At 35.4% G+C, this 20,840-nt stretch overlaps 2 protein-coding genes and 1 pseudogene across 2 annotated transcripts; 2 read left to right on the top strand and 1 right to left on the bottom strand.

Annotated features, from left to right (window-relative positions):
• The first annotated feature begins 491 nt into the window (after positions 1-491).
• Positions 492-10,321, top strand: LOC120120422 (annotated as a pseudogene).
• Positions 10,322-10,761: 440 nt separating this feature from the next.
• On the top strand, positions 10,762-13,215 carry LOC120120338 (trihelix transcription factor ASIL1-like). Its single transcript, XM_039139998.1, has 2 exons — positions 10,762-11,967; positions 13,043-13,215. Exon 1 carries the CDS (start codon positions 10,916-10,918, stop codon positions 11,957-11,959), a length of 1,044 nt encoding a protein of 347 aa, XP_038995929.1. The 5' UTR covers positions 10,762-10,915; the 3' UTR covers positions 11,960-11,967; positions 13,043-13,215.
• Positions 13,216-14,035: 820 nt separating this feature from the next.
• Positions 14,036-17,889, bottom strand: LOC120120337 (mitochondrial phosphate carrier protein 1, mitochondrial-like). Its single transcript, XM_039139997.1, has 6 exons — positions 17,501-17,889; positions 16,171-16,520; positions 16,050-16,093; positions 14,927-15,141; positions 14,714-14,838; positions 14,036-14,411 (listed from the first exon to the last, which is right to left on the bottom strand). Exons 1-6 carry the CDS (start codon positions 17,636-17,638, stop codon positions 14,357-14,359), a joined length of 927 nt encoding a protein of 308 aa, XP_038995928.1. The 5' UTR covers positions 17,639-17,889; the 3' UTR covers positions 14,036-14,356.
• Between the last annotated feature and the right edge of the window lie 2,951 nt (positions 17,890-20,840).

Genomic DNA, 20,840 nt, shown 5'->3' with positions numbered 1-20,840 from the left:
TAAAAAGTCCGAAATATTTGACTAAATAGTTAGTAAATCTTAATTTTTTTCCTAGAGTATTTTTGTCCAATATTTTATTTTAGGACAAAAAAACTTATATTTTAGAGTATTAATTATTTATTAACTAACGATTTTCATTCACGAATAAACATCTTTACATCAAAATGAAGTCAAAATACTTTAAAAAATAAAGACGAAAATATTATTTACCTAAACGTTAGAATTTTTTTTATCATTATGCCAGAAAAATCAACCATCTTAACTTCTAATTATAGCAGATTCGAAGTCAAACGATTGTGTACTAGAAGTATCCGACGAAATTCGGCCAAAAAAGAGTTAATTGGGAGTTAAAAGCAAATTCCAGTTTATGTATTGGAAATGATCAAAAACATGGTTAATAACTTCAAAAGTGTTGGGGGGGAGTAAACATCAGTTATGGTGATCTCGAACCAACTCAGTTAACACCATTCACTCAGCAAAGGATGTGGAACATGAGCCTTGACATTCCCATGAACTTGCTCTTCTTGATGGTTTCCTCCGTTTGCTTCAATGGCGTTTCTGCAGGAGGAAGGAGCTCTCATTTCTTTAATGTCAACACATTCGGTGCTCGAGCCGATGGGCTCACCGACGACAGCAAAGTTTTGTTTCCTTCTCTTTTCTTTTTCTCCCTCCATTAATTAAACAGCTGCATATAATTTTGTTTAACTTGTTGGCAGGCCTTCATATCAACATGGGAAAATGCATGTCAGGCTACTGTTGAGGTACACATTGTGATTCCGAAAGGGACGTATTTAGTTGGTCCAGTTGAATTTGCAGGCCCCTGCATAAATGTATCTTAAAATAACAGTCCATCTGAAGGTATTTTCTTCATCTTGTTCTGCATTTTTCACACATAAGTACTTTGACCATGAACGAGAAAGAAGCTTTCAGGGTTATCTCAAGGTGACGACAAACTTGTCTAGATTTGGAGATGGTGCCAGTTAGGTCGGATTTCGATCGGTCGAAAGGCTAACCTTGACCAGATGAGGGACCTTTGATGGTCAAGGTGCCAAAGCTTAGCCTTACAATAGCTGCTCCAACGACATTAACTGCAAGCTTCTTCTAACTGTACGTTTCATTAGCTCGTACGTATTTGAAAATTGTCCATGGTTTTCTATTGTGCGGCTAAGAATAAGGATCCAAATCGATGACGAAAATATTTGTTTCGAACAGAATGTGAAGTTTCTGGTGATGGATCGGACTATTGTAAGAGGCATAACATCAGTAATCAGCAAGTTCTTCCATATGGCTCTTGTTGAATGCAAACGGTTTAAGGGCACTGAGATTAAGATTTCTGCATAAGCAAATAGTCCCAACACTGATGGTATCCACATTCAGCAGAGCTCCGGTATCGACATTTCGAAATCGCTTATAGGTACAGGTGATGACTGCATCTCAATTGGACAACGGAATTCTCAAGTCACCGTAACACGTATCAGCTGTAGACCGGGCCATGGCATCAGGTAACCCATTAACCTTTACTCTGATTTACAAAATGAAAGAAATCTTAATTCCTTTGAGTGTCGTTTGTTGGAAATATGGACTGCAAAATCACACCGTTAGCACTGGCAATAAAGATAAATAGTAATTTAAAAGAAACAGATTCATAAACGTGTCGTGGTAAAACTACTGCCTTAGAAACGAATTCACCCCGATGTGTGTAATCGCTGCAGTAGACGAATCGTTCCCCTGAGGTTAACACGGCTCTCCAAGAATTCGTACACTCGAAAACTAGTGTAACGTCCCAAAATACGGGTTAGTGACTAAATCATAAAACTTCAGAGTTTAGTGATTTAAGTATGATATTTGTATAGTCCAATGATTTGTTCGGAAATGTTTCCTGAAAGTTATTAGTAATTATCAAAGGAATTAAATGGCAAAATGGTCATTTAGCATGAAAGATATTTTCCCCCAATAATATGAATGAATCACGTGGGGGTGGGGGAAAGAGTTATCTGAAAACTCTTTCTTCTTCCTTTCTTCTTCTCCCAACCGTGGAAGCTAGGTAAAGGTAAGGGTTTTCTGATTTGTTAGTTATTTGTTAAATTAAAGGTTAGGTTTTGATCATTAAATGATAACTAAGCTTAAGGAAAGCTTAAGTTGTCTTATAATCAAAAGATGAAGAAGTTATAAGAGATTTAAGAAAACGAGTTTTTATATGAAATCATGAAAAAGAGTTGATAAGTTGAATTTGAAGTTAAATTTGACTTGTCATCATGCTAATTAAGGAATATGAAGTGTTAGAATGGTATTTAGAACATATTGAAATTTGAGTATGATTCTTGAATTACATATGAAGAATAGGATTTTGAAGTTATAGATGATTTTCATGGATATAAGTTGGTTTAAGTAATGGTAGTTGAGTTTAATGACATGATAGGGGTTTAAAATAGAAGAATTAAGTGAAGAATTGATGATTTTCGGGGTTAAAATACAATTTCTGGGTAGAGGGAACTGATACCCTATAAAGGGAATCGATTCCCCTCTTGGACGAAAATTCCAGTATATGCAGGGGGAACAGATTCCCCCTAGGGGGGTATCGATTCCCCCTAAATGAAAAAATGGAATTTGATTCATTAAACCGACTTAAGTTATTAACATCAAGTTTAAAGTTTAGGCTTCTGATAGTTATTTTGAAATGTTATATTTATGTAGATATTGAGCCTAAACAAGTTCTGGAATAATCAAAGGATTAGAATTGATTCAAATCAAACAAGGCTAAGGTGAGTGCAATTTTAATTGTACTTATATTATTGAACGAACATTGGCTTGCGATGAGCCAATGATGGAGTTATTACGGTAAGAAGTGACTCCTAAAATGTTATTTGATATGTGACTCTTATATGTACATGAATACATGATATGCATAAACATAAGAGCATGAAACATAAGATATATGATATGATATACATGATTATAAGCATATGTGATATATGCTATGAGATATGACCAATGTGAAATGAAATAAGCTATGTGAATATATGAAATGACATATGAATATGCAATATGTGATATGATATGAAATATATGGTTACACATACATGTGGTATGTGACAGAAGAGAAAGAATAAGTGATGAGAAATATATTCATAATAAATGCCCATAGTATATGATACGAGAGCTATAGGTATAGTTGACATGCCAAGAGTCGAGGGTATTGTAGTCCTTCGGGATGTAGTGGTCCTACGGGACATATATAGCAGTCATTCGGGACGAATACTGAACAAATGTTTGGTGCCCCATGAGGGAATTTATACGAGCTGTGGTGACAACATTAGTGCACAACCTCAATGTACTCACATACCTCTATTCTCAATAATATACATGGGCAACAACAACAGCAATTAAAATATAAATTAAAGTGAAAGTGAGGCAAAAAGTTAAGATTCATGTGTGCATGACTTGATTATATATGTCATAGGAAATATATCCATGCATATTGAAATATCATGATCAAATAGTAAGAATGCATATTCATGAATCTATTGTTACATGTTTATTTATTGCCTCACTAAGTCTATGACTTAGCGTGTAAGTGATTTACACGTAGGTACCAAGAAACGTGAAGAGCAAGAATAGAAGTAGCAAGGACAATATTATTACTAGAAGATCATATCAGAAGTAATCGACAAAGTATATATTTTGTTGTGTATAGAGTGTTGGCATGTAATAAGTCGTTAATTATGAGTACTCTGATCAAGTTTGTATTTTGTGGTCTCTTTTATGTAAATTAAAGTATTTTGTTTTAAACAAGGTTTAAATTCCCCGGGGTTTTTCTTTAAGTGTCAAGGTTTGAAAAGTCAATGTGACATCTCAGACTCGTATTCGGGTCGGGTACGGGTTGGGGTGTTACAACTGGAGTGAACTTGGTGGTATTGCTCTTCTCTCAACTCAAACAACACTAAAAAAAGAGGAGTATTTCAAAGCAAATGTTTTGCTTGGGATATCTCAAAATGAATGAAATTACCCACTATTTATAGGCTAAATGGTGAGGGCAAAATTACCATTTCCAAAACATATTTTATTTCTATTAAACATAGTAGGATAACCATCATTCAATACTAGTGGGATAACCACTATCCAATACTAGTGAGATAACCATCATTCAATACTAGTGGGATAACCATCATCCAATACTAGTGGGATAACCACTATCCAATACTAGTGGGATAACCACTATCCAATACTAGTGGGATAATGAGCATTATCAACATTCCCCCACTAATGCGAAAGAATTCTTCTAAAATATGAGAGCAATAAAGTTGAAACACGAGAAGAGCAATAGCGAGATTAGTTGCTTAAGCACTAGTGAACGTATCTGGAACTAGTACATAGTGATGATGAGCAATCCTTCTATTAGATAAGTGAAACTAGTCTTGAAATTTCTAAGATGGGGGTAAACTCATAACACACAACTAACCCCTACATCCACCAAATTCCTAGATGTGTCTACAAAGAGTATATACAAAAACGTATATATGTTTAGCCCTCTTTCCTTAGAATTCTAATAAGTGTACTAGAAAAACGACCCAACGTTTTTCATAGAAGGTGGATAATCATTCTCACTTACGTAAGTTATTTCATCAAGTTTATCTCGACATAAACCACCCTTAACAGGGATATGAAATAATTAAGAGCTTTTATAATAGCTCAACCTCACAAAGGGTATGTTGACTTTCTTCAAATTCATTATTAATGAATCACCCAAACTCTGGGATAATAAGTCATTAAGAATAAATATTCAACCTCAAAATTCGATGAATTCAATATGTCCTTCTCACTAGGAACTCCCAAACTCTTGGGTTTGAATTCATTAAGAGTTTAATAAAACTCATCCTCTTAAGCGGTAAGTTCATCTAGTCCTTTGCGATTAGAACTACCCACTCAACTCTGGGTTATGAACTTATTAAGAATAGATATTCAGCCAAAAAATTGGTAAATTCATCAAGTTTTTCTCACTAAGACCACCCAAAGTCTAGGCTATTAATTTATTAAGAGCAATTAAGTTCATCATAGGGATAGGCAGTAGGAATGTGCACTATGAGTCTTTCCATGGTTTCGTTTAACCATATGGAACTTAGATAACTAAGTTAGGTATCCACCATGAATTTCTCAACCAATGGGCTTTAGACCCATCCCCCTCGGCGAATCTAGGACCAGCTTCCTACTTAATCCTTTGATAAGTGGATATGTTAGGTTCCTTTCCGACTTCACATACTCTAAAGAGAGTACTTCATTCTTTATTAAGTGTCTAACTGATTCATGTCTTATGCGAATGTGTCTTTTCTTACCATTGTAAGCTTGGTTTTTAGCCACACATATCGCAGCTTGTGAATCACGCAACAAGGAAACTGGAGGAGTCGGTCTTCCCCACAACAGAATATTTGCTAACAAGCTTCTGAGCCACTCGGCTTCTTGCCTAGCTAGGTCAAGAGCTATAAACTCTGACTCCATGATAGAATGAGCAATACAAGTCTGCTTTGATGATTTCCACAAGATTGTTGCTCCGCCTAAAGTAAAAATATACCCACTCGTAGAGCTTACCTCATCATTATCAGAAACTCAGTTGGCATCACAATATCCTTCCAGTACCGCAAGAAATCCAACAAACTCAAGTTTCCAATCCAAAGTACCCTTAAGATACTTCAGTAAGCGTTTAAGAGCAATCCAGTGTTCACTACTTGGATTATGAGTATATCTACTCAATATACTCATAGCATAAGCAATATCAGGTCGAGTATAGTTCATTAAGAACATTAAGCTTTCGATTAATTTAGCATATTATGTTTGGGAAACGCTAATTCCTTTATTCTTAAAGAGATGTATGCTAGGGTCATAAGGAGTTTGAATAGGGACGACATCAAAACTGTCAAATTTCTTTAGTACTTTCTCTATATAATGTGCTTGATTTAAAGAAAATCCCTTTTAATTTTGGTAACTTTGACTCTTAAGATTACATCGACTTCTCTCAAATCTGTCATCTTAAACTTTGTGGACAAGAAACTTTTAACGTTGTTAATGGACTCAATGTTAGAACTGAAAATTAGCATGTCATCAACATATAGGCTTATGATGACGCATTCAGTGCCAAACATCTTCGAATACACACAAGCATCCGAACCATTCACAACAAAACCAAAACTATTAATAGTTTTATGGAATTTCTAATACCACTGTTTAGGAGCCTGCTTAAGCCCATAAAGTGACTTTTTAAGTCTACAGACTTTGTCTTCCATACCAAGTGCTTCAAAACCTAGTGGATGCTCTATATAAATCTCCTCATCTAGATCCCCATTCAAAAATGCAGTCTTAACATCCATTTGATGTACCTGCAACTTATGAATAGAGGCTAGTGCAAATAATGCACGAATCGTTGAGATTTTTCGTAATGGGAGAGTATGTATCAAAGTAGTCTAAACCAAACTTTTGAGTGAATTCTTTGACGACTAACCTTGCCTTGTACCATTGAATCGAAGCATTTGGCCTTAATTTCTTCCGGAAGACCCATTTGTTGCAGATTGGTTTGAATCCCTTAGGTAAGTCAACTAATTCCCAAGTATGATTAAACATTATCAATTCTAGTTCATCATTAATAGCGCTTTTCCAGAAACTAGCATCGATAGATCTTATAGCTTCTTCAAAAGTTTTAGGATCCTCATCTAGCAGAAAAATTTGAGCTATAGGATCTGAAATGGAGTCTAAATTATTAATCTCAAAAATAAAGGAAGTAATAAAGTATGGTCTAAAAGAGGTTTCAACTCTTTGCCTTTTACTTCTTCTAGGCTCAAAAACAATTTGTTCAGAAGACCTAGTAGGACTACTAGAAGAAGTAGATGTAATATATTATATTTGTGTTTCGATATTTATTCTCGGTTCCTTTAAAGGAAAAGTATTTTCAAAGAAAACAGCATCCATTGACTCACACATAGAATAATCTTGTAAAAGCATGAATCTGTATATAGCATTATTCGTAGCATACCCTATAAACACTGCATCAACGATTTTAGGTCCGATGGTGGATTTCTTAAAGTCCAGCAAACCCACTTTTTCCAGACACCCCCACACTTTTAGTTAATGTAAATTAGGAGCGTATTCTTTCCACAATTCATATGGGGTAGAATCTAATTTCTTACGATGAACTCGGTTCAATATATGATTTTTCGATAGAATGGTTTCTCCCCACATGTTATCAGATAACCCTGAACTTATCAGTAAAGAATTCATCATCTCTTTTAAAGTTCTATTTTTTTCTTTCGGCTATACCATTTTGTTGAGGAAAATAGGGGGCTGAAGTTTCATGAATTATGTCATTCTTTTCACAAATATCTTTTAAGAAATTAGATCCATATTCACCACCTCTATTAGATCTAACCCATTTCATTCTTCTATCTAAATGATTTTCAACTTCTGCCTTATAAATAACAAAGAAATTTTCAACTTCATCTTTAGTTCTTAGGTGATAAACTTTTGTATATCTTGAATAATCATCTACAAAAGTTATGTAGTAGTTTCCCCCTTACTTTCAGTGTTTCTAAAATTTGCTAGATCAGTATGAATGAGTTCTAACAGCTCAGTCTTTCTATTAGAAACAGTCTTAAAGTGAGATTTAGTATGCTTAGTTTCTACAAAAATTTCACATTTGTTAAAGCTAGTTATATCTAGTTTAGGCAGAACTTTCATATTCATTAATTTCTTTAAAGCATGAATATTCAAGTGTCCTAATCTAGCATGCCACATATCAATGGATTCAACAATTTAAGCAGAAGTGGTAGCTTTATTTTCATTAAATTGAGTTTCTATGACAAATAAACCATTGTTTAAAAAACCTTTTCCAACATAATAACCATTTCGAGAAAATACAAGTTTATCTATCTCAAAAATTAACTTAATGCATGCCTTATTCAGAAGCCCACCACTTATCAAATTTCTACGCAAAGCAGGTACATACATAACATTATTTAAGTCCAGAGTTTTACCATAAGTCATCTTGAGTAAAACCTTACCTTTTCCTAGCACTTCAGAGCTGCTAGAGTTCCCCATGTACACACGTTCACCTATATTCCCATTTTTTGAATTCGGTGAATAACTCCTTTCTAGTGTAGAAATGCTTCGAAGCGCCAATGTCAACTACCCATTCCGAATTGTTTTCCACCAGATTAACTTATGAGACCACCGTAGCAATGATTTCATCATCTTCTTCTACAACATGCATCTGTGAAATGTTGTCATTCTGGCGGTCTGAGCGGTGTTGGAATTCGTAAGCTTTGTGGTCGGCTAAACCATAAACACATCACTTGATCTTCTTTCCTTCAGGTTTGGCCTTTCCTGACTTCTTGAAGTTGGTAGCCTTCTGAGATTTTGTCTTCTTGTCTTGATTCTCACGCTTCTTGAATCTAGACTCAACCAAGTTAGCGCTAAAAGATAAATTACTCAGAGAATTAGTAACCTTATCTTTTAAATGATTGGCTTCTTCAATCTTCATATGGCTCACCAGCTCTTTAAGTGAAATTTCTCTATTCTTATGCTTAAGAGAATTGCGGTAGTCGGACCAGGACTTGGACAGCTTCTCAATAAGAACATTGGCTTGCAGTACCTCACACATTTGCATCCCTTCGGCGATTATGTCAGCAACCAAGTTCTCATAGTTATAAACTTGATCCATTATCGGCTTATCGTCTGTCATCTGGAATTTAAGTCACTCACCGACAACGTACTTTTTGATGCCTGCATCATCTGCACCGTACTTTTTCTCTAGAGTTTCCAAAATCACCTTGGCATTCCTTTCTCTAAGAAACATATAATAATTTATTTGACATGTGACTGAGCAGATGTCCTTGCACCGTTTTGTTACCTTTCTCATATTTCTCGTAGGTGGCGAGAGTTACAGTGGCAGCTGCTAAGGCATCATCATTCAGAACTGCATTCGTATTATTTTTGGCAGATGGGGTTGGCGGCATGGTAAGTGGTGACTTGAGTAGCACATAATCAAGATGAAGCTACTCGAAGAATATAAGGATTCGTTGGGACCACCATCGATAATTCTTTCCTTCAAGTGCATCGAGCTTGGAAAGATTAGGAATTAATTTACTCAAATGTGATGTCATAATTGCAGTATAAAGGAATTCGTTTCTAAATTGTTGGAAATATGGACTGCAAAATCACACCGTTAGCACTGACAAGAAAGATAAATAGTAATTTAAAAGAAACATATTCATAAACCGTGTCGTGGTAAAACCACTGGCTTAGAAACGAATTCGCCCTGATGTGTGTAATCGCTGCAGTAGGCAGATCATTCCCCCAAGGTTAACACGACTCTCCAAGAATTCGTACACCCGAAAATTGGAGTGAACTTGGTGGTATTGCTCTTCTCTCAACTCAAACAACACTCAAAAGAGATGAGTGTTTCAAACCAAATGTTTTGCTTGGGATATCTCAAAATGAATAAAATTGCACACTATTTATAGGCTAAATGGTGAGGGCAAAATCGCCATTTCCAAAACATATTTTAATTCTATTAGACATAGTGGGATAAACACTATCCAATACTAGTGGGATAACCACTATCCAATACTAGTGGGATAACCACTATCCAATTCTAGTGGGATAACCATCATCCAATACTAGTGGGATAACCATCATCCAATACTTAGTGGGATAACCACTATCCAATACTAGTGGGATAACCACTATTTAATACTAGTGGAATAATGAGCATTATCAACACCGTTTAACAACGTAGGAAGTCTATGAAGATACAAGGATGAAGGTGATGTAACTAGATTAGTGGTTAAAGATTGCACCATGGCAGGGACCTCAAACGACATTAAAATCAAAACATGGGCTAATTCGCCAGGCTAAAGTATTGCAACCAACATGACATTCGAAAACATCAACATGGAAAACGTGACTAATCCGATTAAAATCAATCAAGCGTATTATCCCTTCACATCTTGCTCCACAATGGTAAGTTCTCCAAATGATAAAAGCCATGAAAATACCTACCCTTTGTCATATACCAGGAAAGAAACTGAGTGACTAAACGAGTTGAGTGCAGGGACCATCTCAAGTGAAACTGAGTGACATATATTTCAAGAAAATAAATGAAACATCATCCTCTGCAGTGGCAGTAGCACTAGAATATAACAAAGGGATTCCATATCAGGATATTTACCTTGAAGATGTTCACTTTGGAGATGGCATCAAGACGAAACAAGCCACTTCCACTTGTAAAAATGTTAGGGCTAAATACATTGGCACCCAAATCCCACCACCATGTGCTTAATTTTCATGTTAAGGCAGAATTTTTATATTTATTTTCTGGTAATCCTGTAGTAAGTTCTCAAAATATGTTTTGTCTGTGAATATATTTGGCTGTGTAGTGTATATAATGCAAAACATATTTTAAAGTGTGTTCATTATCAATTGATTAAGAGAATGAATCACCTCATACTAAGAAAAAAAGATAAAATACACGTTTAATATTTCAACTATTACTTTTGTTCTGTTTTGATCACCCTAAAACAAAAAATAATTGGATGACTAAAATAAAATAAAAGTGATGGTTGAGATACTAAATATGTATTTTATCCTAAAAATAGACCGATGAATCTTTTCAGGGCTTAACTCTTTAAACCCAAGTAAGGCCCAAAATCAAAGATCCGAAATACCCGAATTCGAGTTGCTTTGCAGATTACTGCACTCACCCTCGTCCTCAATCTCGATTCTTGAACGTTTCCGAACCCTAGAATTTTCAATTGAGGGTTTTGTTATTTCCGAGAAGCATTACTTTTCTTTCTTTACTGAACCAAACCAATCGCTATCTTCCCAAAATCAAAACCTAAGAGGAAAAAAAAAAGGAGAAACCATTAAAGGGGTGATGGATGGCCTTGAACCCTATTCTTTTAATCGCCATCCTCAATATCCTCGTTCGACCAGAACTCGCCACGTATACAGTTACGGACCAGACGAAGAGCTCGATGATGAAGAAGAATTGGAACAAGAATACAACAACGTAGATGACGATAACGATGATGACCCAGATGTTTATTACCGTCGTGTTAAAGAAAGCGAGCGTTTTGAAAGGTACCCAAAGCGGAAAAAGCTGAGAACTTCAGTCCCCAGCTTCCAGTACACACCCGACCATAGAGATAGCTTCAAAACTGCATATGATTGGTCGCAGCAAGAGATTTATGTTCTGTTAGAAGTTTGGGGGAATAGGTTTTTGCAATTGGGGAGGAGGAGTTTGAGGGGTGAAGATTGGGTTGATGTAGCTGAGAAAGTTAGTGATGCTTTGAAGAGTGTGAAAAATGAAGCCCAGTGTAGGCGTATGATCGATGGGTTGAAGAGGAAGTTTAAGAAAGAGAAGTCGAAAGCCGAGAGAAAGGGGTTGAATTCGAGTAAATGGGTGTTTTTTAGGAAAATGGAGATGTTAATGGGGTTGGGTTCTTCGTATAAGCAACAAGAATCATGGTTGGCTTGTGGAGTGGATTCCGGGGAGTTTGTGTTTATGAATCCGCAGGTTTATTTGGATAGGTCCAATGGTTTTGATGAGATGAGGGATAGTCCCACTGAGTCAGAGATGGAGGAGGAGGAGGAGGAGGAGGAGGAGGAGGAGGAGGAGGATGGAGAGTCAAGCATGAAAGCCGAAGTACACGATGAGCATTCGATGAGGATGTTGGCCGACTCGGTGCAGCGGTTTGGTAAGATATATGGGAAGATTGAGAGTAGTAAGAGGGAGCATATGAAGGAGTTAGAGAAGATGAGAATGGATTTTCAGGAGGAGTTGGAGGTACAAAAGAAGCAGATTTTGGATAGGGCACAAGCAGAAATTGCAAAGTTGAAGGAAGAGGATGATGAGGAGGAGGAGACAGACGATGAGGACGAAGACAATGAAAATTCCATGCAGAATATCAGCGAATAGGTTTCTTGGTGTGTACTTGCGTATCTTTGTTTTGGCATAGCAAATTGCTTTCATTATTATAGACCATTTAATGTTGCAGACCATTTGTCTCTCCTGCTTTTATTTGTTAATTATTGCTTCATCATTTTATCTTGATTCTTGGAATAATAGTGTTTCTAGAGACTTACCAAAATAAGAAAGATTCATAGCATTTGTTTTGTTCCTTGGGTTTAACTTAAAATGCATATATTATTAGCATATTTTAACTGATTTCCTTTGTTTTGTTAGTAGTCTCTTTTCCTGATTGTCGAGATTAATGTTGCTTATAGTTAGGAGTTGTGATGGTTTTCTTTAGAGGGATCCGGTTTTTGGTTCAACCTATAAGCTAATCAGACTGGACTTCATTACCAGTCATCATACCTCAGTGCCTGAGGATAACCTGTAAAGAACTTGTGTAGAAGGGAGTAGATGTTTAGGCAATAGAAAACAGAGTTGTGTTTGATCCTAATGCCTTGCTTATTTTGGTAAGTCATAGAGGTAGTAATGCATCTTGCGGTTAAATCTTATTTAAAGGTATAAATGAGGTTTCTAGATAGAAAAATTAAATTACAATCAAAATGAATGGGAGGTAGCTTATATATTAAAATTAAGCTGCAATCCTATATTTGAGACGGTCACTATTTCTTAGCAATTTTTTTGATATGTCATGTCAAAGAGACAATGGTAATATGCACCTTTTTTCTCTCTTTCTTTCTCTTGGGCACTTTGTGAGATTCAACTCGGATTTTTTGCCTCCAGATTTCGTCCTGATCTTAATTACGATACGCTTGCCATGATGGTCACTTTGTCATTACTTGGCTTATTATGTTTTCAGTTTTTGTTGATATGGAATCCATCAGAATCCGTTCCATGATCAACTAGATTCATGTTTTGGGTCCATTGTTTTGTTGTTTCTAGAAAATTGAATCTCTTGCTGGAAAATTTTCCATTGCCATAGAATGATAAGCATATGTGATCTCTCTCTGAACTCTGAACTAAGATGTGGAATTCTCATAAGTCGAAGACCCCATTCATTTGTCTGACACTCTATCGCTATATTCTCAGGGTTTGAAGTTTTGTAAAGAACAATTACATCTCAACGTGTAACAAGAACTGAGATTCGTGGGGGATTTTGTTCGCCCTGCATGCTGAGATGACTTACGGAAGTTGAAAGTTTCAGTCGTAATAGATGTTTGCATTTAGAATCTAATAAAGGTAATGATATATTAGGGCTAACTTTCATCATCTTCATATCTGCCGAATGAGCTAATTTTGACAGCTTTAACCTGGCTCCTTAGAAGCTTGCATCTTTTTTGCCCAAATGAGCTAATGTATGACCCAGTAAATGAACGTTGATTATCCTTTAGTTTCTTTTTTGCCCAAATTTCATTTGCTCGAAAGAAAAAGAACCCAACAACAACGAAGAAATGAAGCTTATGCCATTGGCAAGATATGCAATGGATCGTTTGAAAAAGACTGAAAGTTACATGTAGGTTATTTTATCAAATAAAGACGGAACGTTTACCGACTATGCTTCATTATAATGATCTAGTTTATGTTCTAAACCCAGAAATCGGGTGCTTCGGTCTCAGATTTTTTTTAGTGCTAATAGCAAAAGGATTAAAAAAACATTTTTCAACAAATAAATATTATTATTTGTAACTACCTTTATTTCACACCCATCCTTCATTATCCATTTTATAGATTTTTTAAAAATGATGGGACGAAAATTTTCTCGTAAAAAACCTATTGACACTTCACTTTCTATGTCATGCACAAAGAGATGAATAAAGGCCTTCCGGTCATTCCTTGAAATTCTTAAATTTTTATAAATTTTTTAGATATTTTTTATTTTTTTCATTGATAATCCACTTTTGCATCATTAGAACTTTATACGTTCATTTTTTTCTAATACTTTAGAAATTCATCCCTTGAAATAAAATCGTACGTCTTTCTGCATGCACACCTATTGGCAAAGTCACTTCATCTTGAACCAAATATATAATTAAAAAAAACACAAGATACATGACCTATGTGCCAAAGAACGCAGTCAGCCACGATCGTGCAATATCGACTACTTTCATTTTTAATCTGTCATGTCTGCAAATGTAGAACTCGTGACATTCTCTCATGACTAAACAAGCTATGATACCCCTCAAGCTACAAACAAAAGTTAGGGGATTGTTCAAGAGACAGATAGAAGAATTTTAAGACATTGTTGAACCTTTATGAAGATTCATGAGCGACTAACATTCCGGCATATCGATGATCAGGACGATAAGGTATTATACGCCAACATTGCAGGGATTTTTAACTTTTCATGTTTCCATACCTTGTTCTGATGGAACTTTCGTAGATTCTCCTCCGGTGTCCAACAGCTTAAGTTAATAAATTGGCTTCTTGAAGTTGTCTATTCAATCCTCCACTAGCAGGCCTGAGAAATTCACATTTTTCAAACAATGAGGATAAGCGTAAAGGAATGTGATCAGTGCTAAGTACGAATATATGTTTGAGATGAATTTGTTCAATTTTTCCAAGTTTTTCTATGGATGAAGAGGATCATATCTCTATGACTATGACCATATCCCAATATGCGTGGGATAAAAAGTTATAAATTCCATGAAGCAGAAAATTGGAATTTATCATGTCTGAAAGTGAATGCAGCAAAGTGAATGCAGCCTAACGCTAGTCTTTCTTCTAATGAATTCATAACTTGGAGCTCAAGAAAACACTTACAGTCCACATAGAAGTTTGATGGTGTCATAGAAAAACCATTGCAGGGTAATGACAGGTCCAACGAGTGTGATGCGTACAGGAAGACTTCTAGTGAAAAGATTAACAAGCCCGATCTTTCTAACAGCCTAAAAGTTATGATATTGAAAACACGATTATATCATTTTAGCTTGTACTTAAATTTGGCCAAAAAAAAGCATTACTAATAGGTGCTACCTGCAAGACATTTTCAGCCTTTTTGTTGTAAAGAGAAGAAACAACGACATCGGCCGGGTTAGAGACGACAGTACCAACTGCTCCAGCTGCATACCCTGCTAAGCATGTAACACCGAGTTGTTGAGCTCTAGAACAGTCTTCTTTTCTCTGTTTAACAATACTTCCATAGATGAAGTCCACTGAATGCTCAAACGTTGAGAACATTATCATCGAGACTGCCATCAGAATATCAAACAAGGTTAGAAACAAATTGCAGTATGAATTGACATACACTAAAATCTCCGCTGACCATGCAGAAACTAATGTTAACTGAGAAAATATCCTTTTGCCTACAAGTCTAAGTATTCTAACTTGGTTTTAAACTTCATTTGGAAACATAAAGCGTCAAAATCTTATATCAGAGCAAGATTATTACAAGTTCCGTGAGCTCAAACCCAGACTTCATGATCCAGCCAGGCAGAAAACAAGCACAATTTTGGTAAATTAGTCATCATAAGCTTTCTGTACACTTCCCTGATGCGAGTACATTGATCATCTATCTATTTGAGATAAAAAGCATATCTTTTACCCTAAAGATTGGTTTCCCAGAAGACATTACCGTAATTATGCACCCAATGCAACACATAAATGTCACAGAAGAACTAACTGCATGATCCAGAAAAAGGGACAAAGGTGATTCTAAGAATTTCTCAGACAGATGACCAGCAAACATGCAACGATGCAACACATAAATGTCACAGAAGAACTAACTGCATGATCCAGAAAAAGAGACAAAGGTGATTCTAAGAATTCCTCAAACAGATGACCAGCAAACATGCAATGTCAATATTATTATCTTCATTGTTTAGCAAAATTATCTAATGATCCCACTACAAATAGACAGAGTACTTGCGAGACATTCTTTAGATAATTACTGATCATAGAGAATACTGAACCAAGAAATCATTAGAATAATTTGCAACTCAGAATTTGTCCAATATAAGATTGCAAACTAATAGAGGGCATGTCAAGTTAGACAGGAAGGTTCTCAAGTACCAATAACCACCAGTAAACAACCTCTTAAATTTGTTACTAGGATCAATCAACTGAAAATTCTGAAAGTGCAGTGAAGTATTAACATTACATGGAAGATTGCGGCCCCAAAGTGGACCAAGTCCCTTGTAAAAGCTGCAATCAAATTGAGATAGATAAAACATTACTGACAAAGGAAAAGCAGAAAAGATTCGGGCATCGGCATCACGTACCCTGCAAGCCCTTCGGTTTTATAAAGTTTAGGAAATCCATCAGTCAAACCCTTAGCAAAAGTCTGCTGTGTCTGAACACGAACTTTAATGGCTTCGAAAGGACAGAGAGCCACATCGGCAAATACTTGAGCAGATGCACTGCTGAGAAAGAATATGAAGGTCTTGTTTTGATCAACCAAAACATTGGAGTAAAGCTCCTTAAAGTATTCATAAAGACCAAATCTGCAGCCTCCTTGAACACCATATCCAAACAACTTGCCAGACCAACCTCTCCAAAGAGAAGATGGCCCCTGCTCTCTCCAAAGGGCGGAGAATCCTGATGAAATGCTGCTATACTTGATTGGATTCACCTAAATAAAATCAAATAATTACATAAGCAAACTTAAAAGAACAAAAGATGGATGGAAGCTGAGGAGATCATGAAGTACAGTGAAACTACATAGAACAGTTAAAACCCACCTATTGTTTCCATATTTGATGACAGTCAAAATGCCATAAAGGTAAAACACAACATATAGGAAATTTATTTCTCTACTGCTCTATGAACTGGTTCTACCATGGCAAGCACACTTGCCACACAACTCGTCCGTTGATGGTTCCCCTTATGGGCTGAAATTTTCTCCACATCCTTCTCTCTCAAACTAGGGAAGAATTTCCATCTTTCTTTTTTCTTTTTCCTTTTTTATTTAACAAGGACACTTAATTTGGTGAAACTAACATAGCTTCTTCCTGCACCAACACAGCCAGCTGGGGAAGGGGCGTGTCGAAGATCTCTCGTTCCATAGTTTTATCTCGATCCATCTTAGCTAATAAATCAGCTACCACGTTTCCTTGACGCAACACATGCTGAATTCCAACTTGCCACTTGCGTCGAAGCAGCTTACGGATCAACTTTATGAGCTAGAACTCTTGACGAGTGTTAGCCTTCTGTTTAAAAATCTTCACAAGCTCCATCTTTCTGTTTAAAACTCTTGAAGAATTTCCATCTTTCTAGTTATCCCTAACACTATTTTCTAAGTAATAATTAAAGAAAGACAACTTGGGAGTCTGATTTTCTTCTCAATAGTTGCTAAACTTACACAATATGCAAGAAATGAGTAGTCAAAGAAACCATCATAATTCAAAATATCAAAAGAAGTGAGTGATACACATTCAAATATAAGCATAAACAAAAAAGGGAAGCCATCATCATTCAGAATATCAAAACAAGTGAGTGATACACATTCAAATATAATCATAAACAAAAAAGGAAGCCGTCATTATTCAAAATATCAAAAGATGATCATATTCAACAGTTTGAAAGGGAGAAGAAGAATCAAAGTAAACCCACCTGCATATTTACTTTCAAGACATCAAGAGGTGTAACAGCAAGATGAGTAGTCCCAGCACTAAGCATTCCTCCAAAAGTACAAATCCCATAATACCCAGGTGAAAACTCCTCACAAAACCTCCTTTCAACCCCTTTCATCTTTTATTCTATTTCTCTCCTTCACTCTTAACTTCCAAACCCAAAGTGCAATAGTCAGGAAAAAACCCACATTTGTGTGATCAGCTTTGTATAAGCAAAATGCCCAGACATTGAAGGAAGCAAGGAAGGAGTGCGTTGATTGCACGTTACAGAGGTTTGAAAGAATAAAAACTTGGTGTAATTTGGTTTGTGTTTTCTTGCTGGTAATGCTTCCACGTTTACAGTTCCAAAATACAAGGTCCAAAAACCAATTGTGGGACGCTTTCTGGTTTACCAAAAAGTGAATCTTGCCATTAATGAGGAAAGCCCGGGAAGCCCTAATAGAATCTCTTCTACCCATTTTACCACGTTACCCCTAACTATAAGTACTACTGTTCATATGATTTTGAAGTAAAAATGTCTGTATTTCGCTAAATGTTTATATGGATGAACATTAAGAAGGGAGAATTGTTTTCAATAAAAAAATTTAAGTTTATATAATTACTTAGATGAAATATGTGTTTATTAGTTTAAGTGGTAAGTAGTTTTATATAGTTTAAGTAAGATATCGAGTTCAAATTCTTATATATGTAAAAAATCATTGTTGATAAGTTCACTCACCATAATCAAATGTGCTATGTAGATCGAAATAGATTAATAAAAAAAATCATTGAAATAGAAAGCAAAAAAAAAACATTTTACAAATACTTTTTTCCTTCTAATTTTATAGAGAGGTAGGCTATATATCATTATCATCATAATTTAATTGGAATTGTTATTATTATAATATTTAAAGAAATATTTTAATTTTATTTTTGTTCGCTTTATTTATTTTCCATATTTAGATTCTGTTACCTTTGTTATATTCTACGTTTTTCAGTTAATGAAAACATAATTTTTATTCTAAAAAAAGAAGACTTTTAAGGTGTGATAAGACAAAAAATATTTATTATACATCATAAATAAGTTAGTGATAAAACAATAATATTTATTATACTTTGTAAATTAGATTATTTTAGTTATTTCTTGATCATAAGAAATTTTGGAATGTTACGTTATGTGGGTCAAATTGGGCGGGTGGATTATTTAGTTTAATACGACACCTAAATTTTTAATTTGGGATATACGTCAAATGTAATAGTGTCTATGGAACTAGTCACGCCGGCGTGACGAGTTTCATGTGATATAAATTTTTAATGAGCTGTGTCAAGTGGGGCCACAACTAGAATAAATTTAATATATATTGAGGAACCGTCACCTCGGCATAACGAGTCCCAATAAAAAATATATATTTTTAAAATTTTTAAAAGAAAAGTAAAAAAAAAATATTTTAATGCCCATGAAACTCGTCACGTCGGTGTAACGAGTTCTAACGAGTATAAATTTGACTTTTTTTACCGTTGAATTGACCGTTGTTCAACAGTCGATTTTTTTAATTTTAATGGAACTCATCACGCCGATGTGACAAGTTCCAACGACTATTTTCAATTTGAAAAACTAGCCGTTGCGTAGAGTAGTATAAATAGATGTTTGAGTTGGATTGATTTTTCACTTGTAATCAAACATTCTACTGAGAGCAAAAACTTTTGTGTTGAAGAATTTGTGTTAAAATGGCCTCAAGAGAAGAAATGTTACGTCTGGATATGTTCATATTTCGTCAATCGAGTTGACAACGGTAAATTTAATTTGTTTTATTTCATTTTAGTTTTGACAAAATTATAGTATTAATAATAATTATTTATGTAATTGTATTAAATAATTTATTTTCAAATTGTAGTGAGAATAACGAGCCATTCGTCATCGAGGAATGACGAATAAAGAGCAACATGAGCGGATGGTGATATATCTTTCACAATACGGATTATATCGAGCGACATTCTTCGCGGATTTAAGGTGATGTCGACACTGATATTGCCGTTGATTGAGCGTTGGAGGCCCGAAACGCATACGTTTCATTTACCTTATGGTGAAATGACGATAACTTTGGAAGATGTCGCGTATCAACTTAGCGTTCTGATTAATGGTATGCCATTGGTGTTTCGCTACACTTATAAGGTAAATGTTGTTATTTCAAATTTATTGGGAAATGAGGCTCCAACCGATGTCATTGATGGGTTGCCGGTACGGATGTCGTGATTGGAAAGAGAATTTAGAGTAAATGAACAATCAACGAAGCAACATGTGATATATGCAGCTTGAACATATCTTATGACGTTGATTGAAGGGATATTGCTACTGGATAAATCGGGAAATTTGGTGCACACCCAATATCTTTCGGTAATGGAGGCTTTCGTTGTATGTCGCCAATATAGTTGAGGTTATGCAATTTTGGCGTTTTTATATCGTGAACTATGTAAGGCGACCGTAGTCGTTAGAGGAAAAAAAGTGGATATAACGGGTTGTTTAGTTTTGCTCCAATCATGGGCTTGGTATCGTATCCCGTTTATGACGCCTATTACATCCGCTCCTATGGAGTTTCCTCTCGTCGCAAGGTAAATTTATATATTTAAAGTTTTGATAATTTATAATATTTATTTAAATATTTTGAAAATGACAATAAATAACGTAATTTTTTTTAGATGGTGACACCAAATAATCGATACAAAGTTGTCGGGTGCAACCAAAGTAGATATTCGGATGAAGATTGATATCGCCGGTAGACATGCGGTAAATTTTAGTATTTTTTGCATTAACTTTGAAATTATAATATTAATTATTTAATTATACTAACATAATACTTTTGACAGTTTAATTAGATGCCTTAATATGAGTTGGATATCCAACGGTGTCTACCGCCAATGTTCTTTGAATGAGCGGAGACATAGTGTGTCATAACACTATTTCTCCATTTCGCAATTGTTGAGATCCATGTCGCCGATAGAGTTTTACGACAATTTGGGTTTCACAAACTGATAGAAATGTCAATATATGACATTGACGATTTGCATAAAATAGATGCACGTAAGAAGCATACCGAAGATTGGTCGAGGAAGCATGATATATTCATATATCAATGGCAAAATAGACATTTACGATTACTTAATCGTTCTGAGGTACAACCCGAAGATTTTGATTTCAATGGTTCTTCCTACCTCTAAAATTATGAAGAAATTGGGAAATCATACTTGACAATGTCGGAGGAGCGGTCCGAGTGGGAAATAATGAAGGCAAAATATGGAAAAAATCATCATCTTCAGCAATATCTTCATCTTATGCTTCCGCC

This window comes from Hibiscus syriacus, unplaced genomic scaffold, assembly GCF_006381635.1.
Source record: "Hibiscus syriacus cultivar Baekdansim isolate YM2019G1 unplaced genomic scaffold, ASM638163v2 tig00110338_pilon, whole genome shotgun sequence".
NCBI classification, from domain to species: domain Eukaryota; kingdom Viridiplantae; phylum Streptophyta; class Magnoliopsida; order Malvales; family Malvaceae; genus Hibiscus; species Hibiscus syriacus.
This window is presented reverse-complemented; position numbering and strand designations above follow the sequence as displayed.

Bases quoted from the DNA above. Each gene is read 5' to 3' on its own strand.
- LOC120120338 (XM_039139998.1), top strand. From the start codon at position 10,916: ATGGATGGCCTTGAACCCTATTCTTTTAATCGCCATCCTCAATATCCT.
- LOC120120337 (XM_039139997.1), bottom strand. From the start codon at position 17,638: ATGAAAGGGGTTGAAAGGAGGTTTTGTGAGGAGTTTTCACCTGGGTAT. The intron at 15,142-16,049 runs GTAATGTTAATA...TTCTGATGGCAG, and splicing joins TTGGGGCCGCAATCTTCCAT to TCTCGATGATAATGTTCTCA. The intron at 14,412-14,713 runs GTAAGTGTTTTC...TGAATTTCTCAG, and splicing joins ATCAAACTTCTATGTGGACT to GCCTGCTAGTGGAGGATTGA.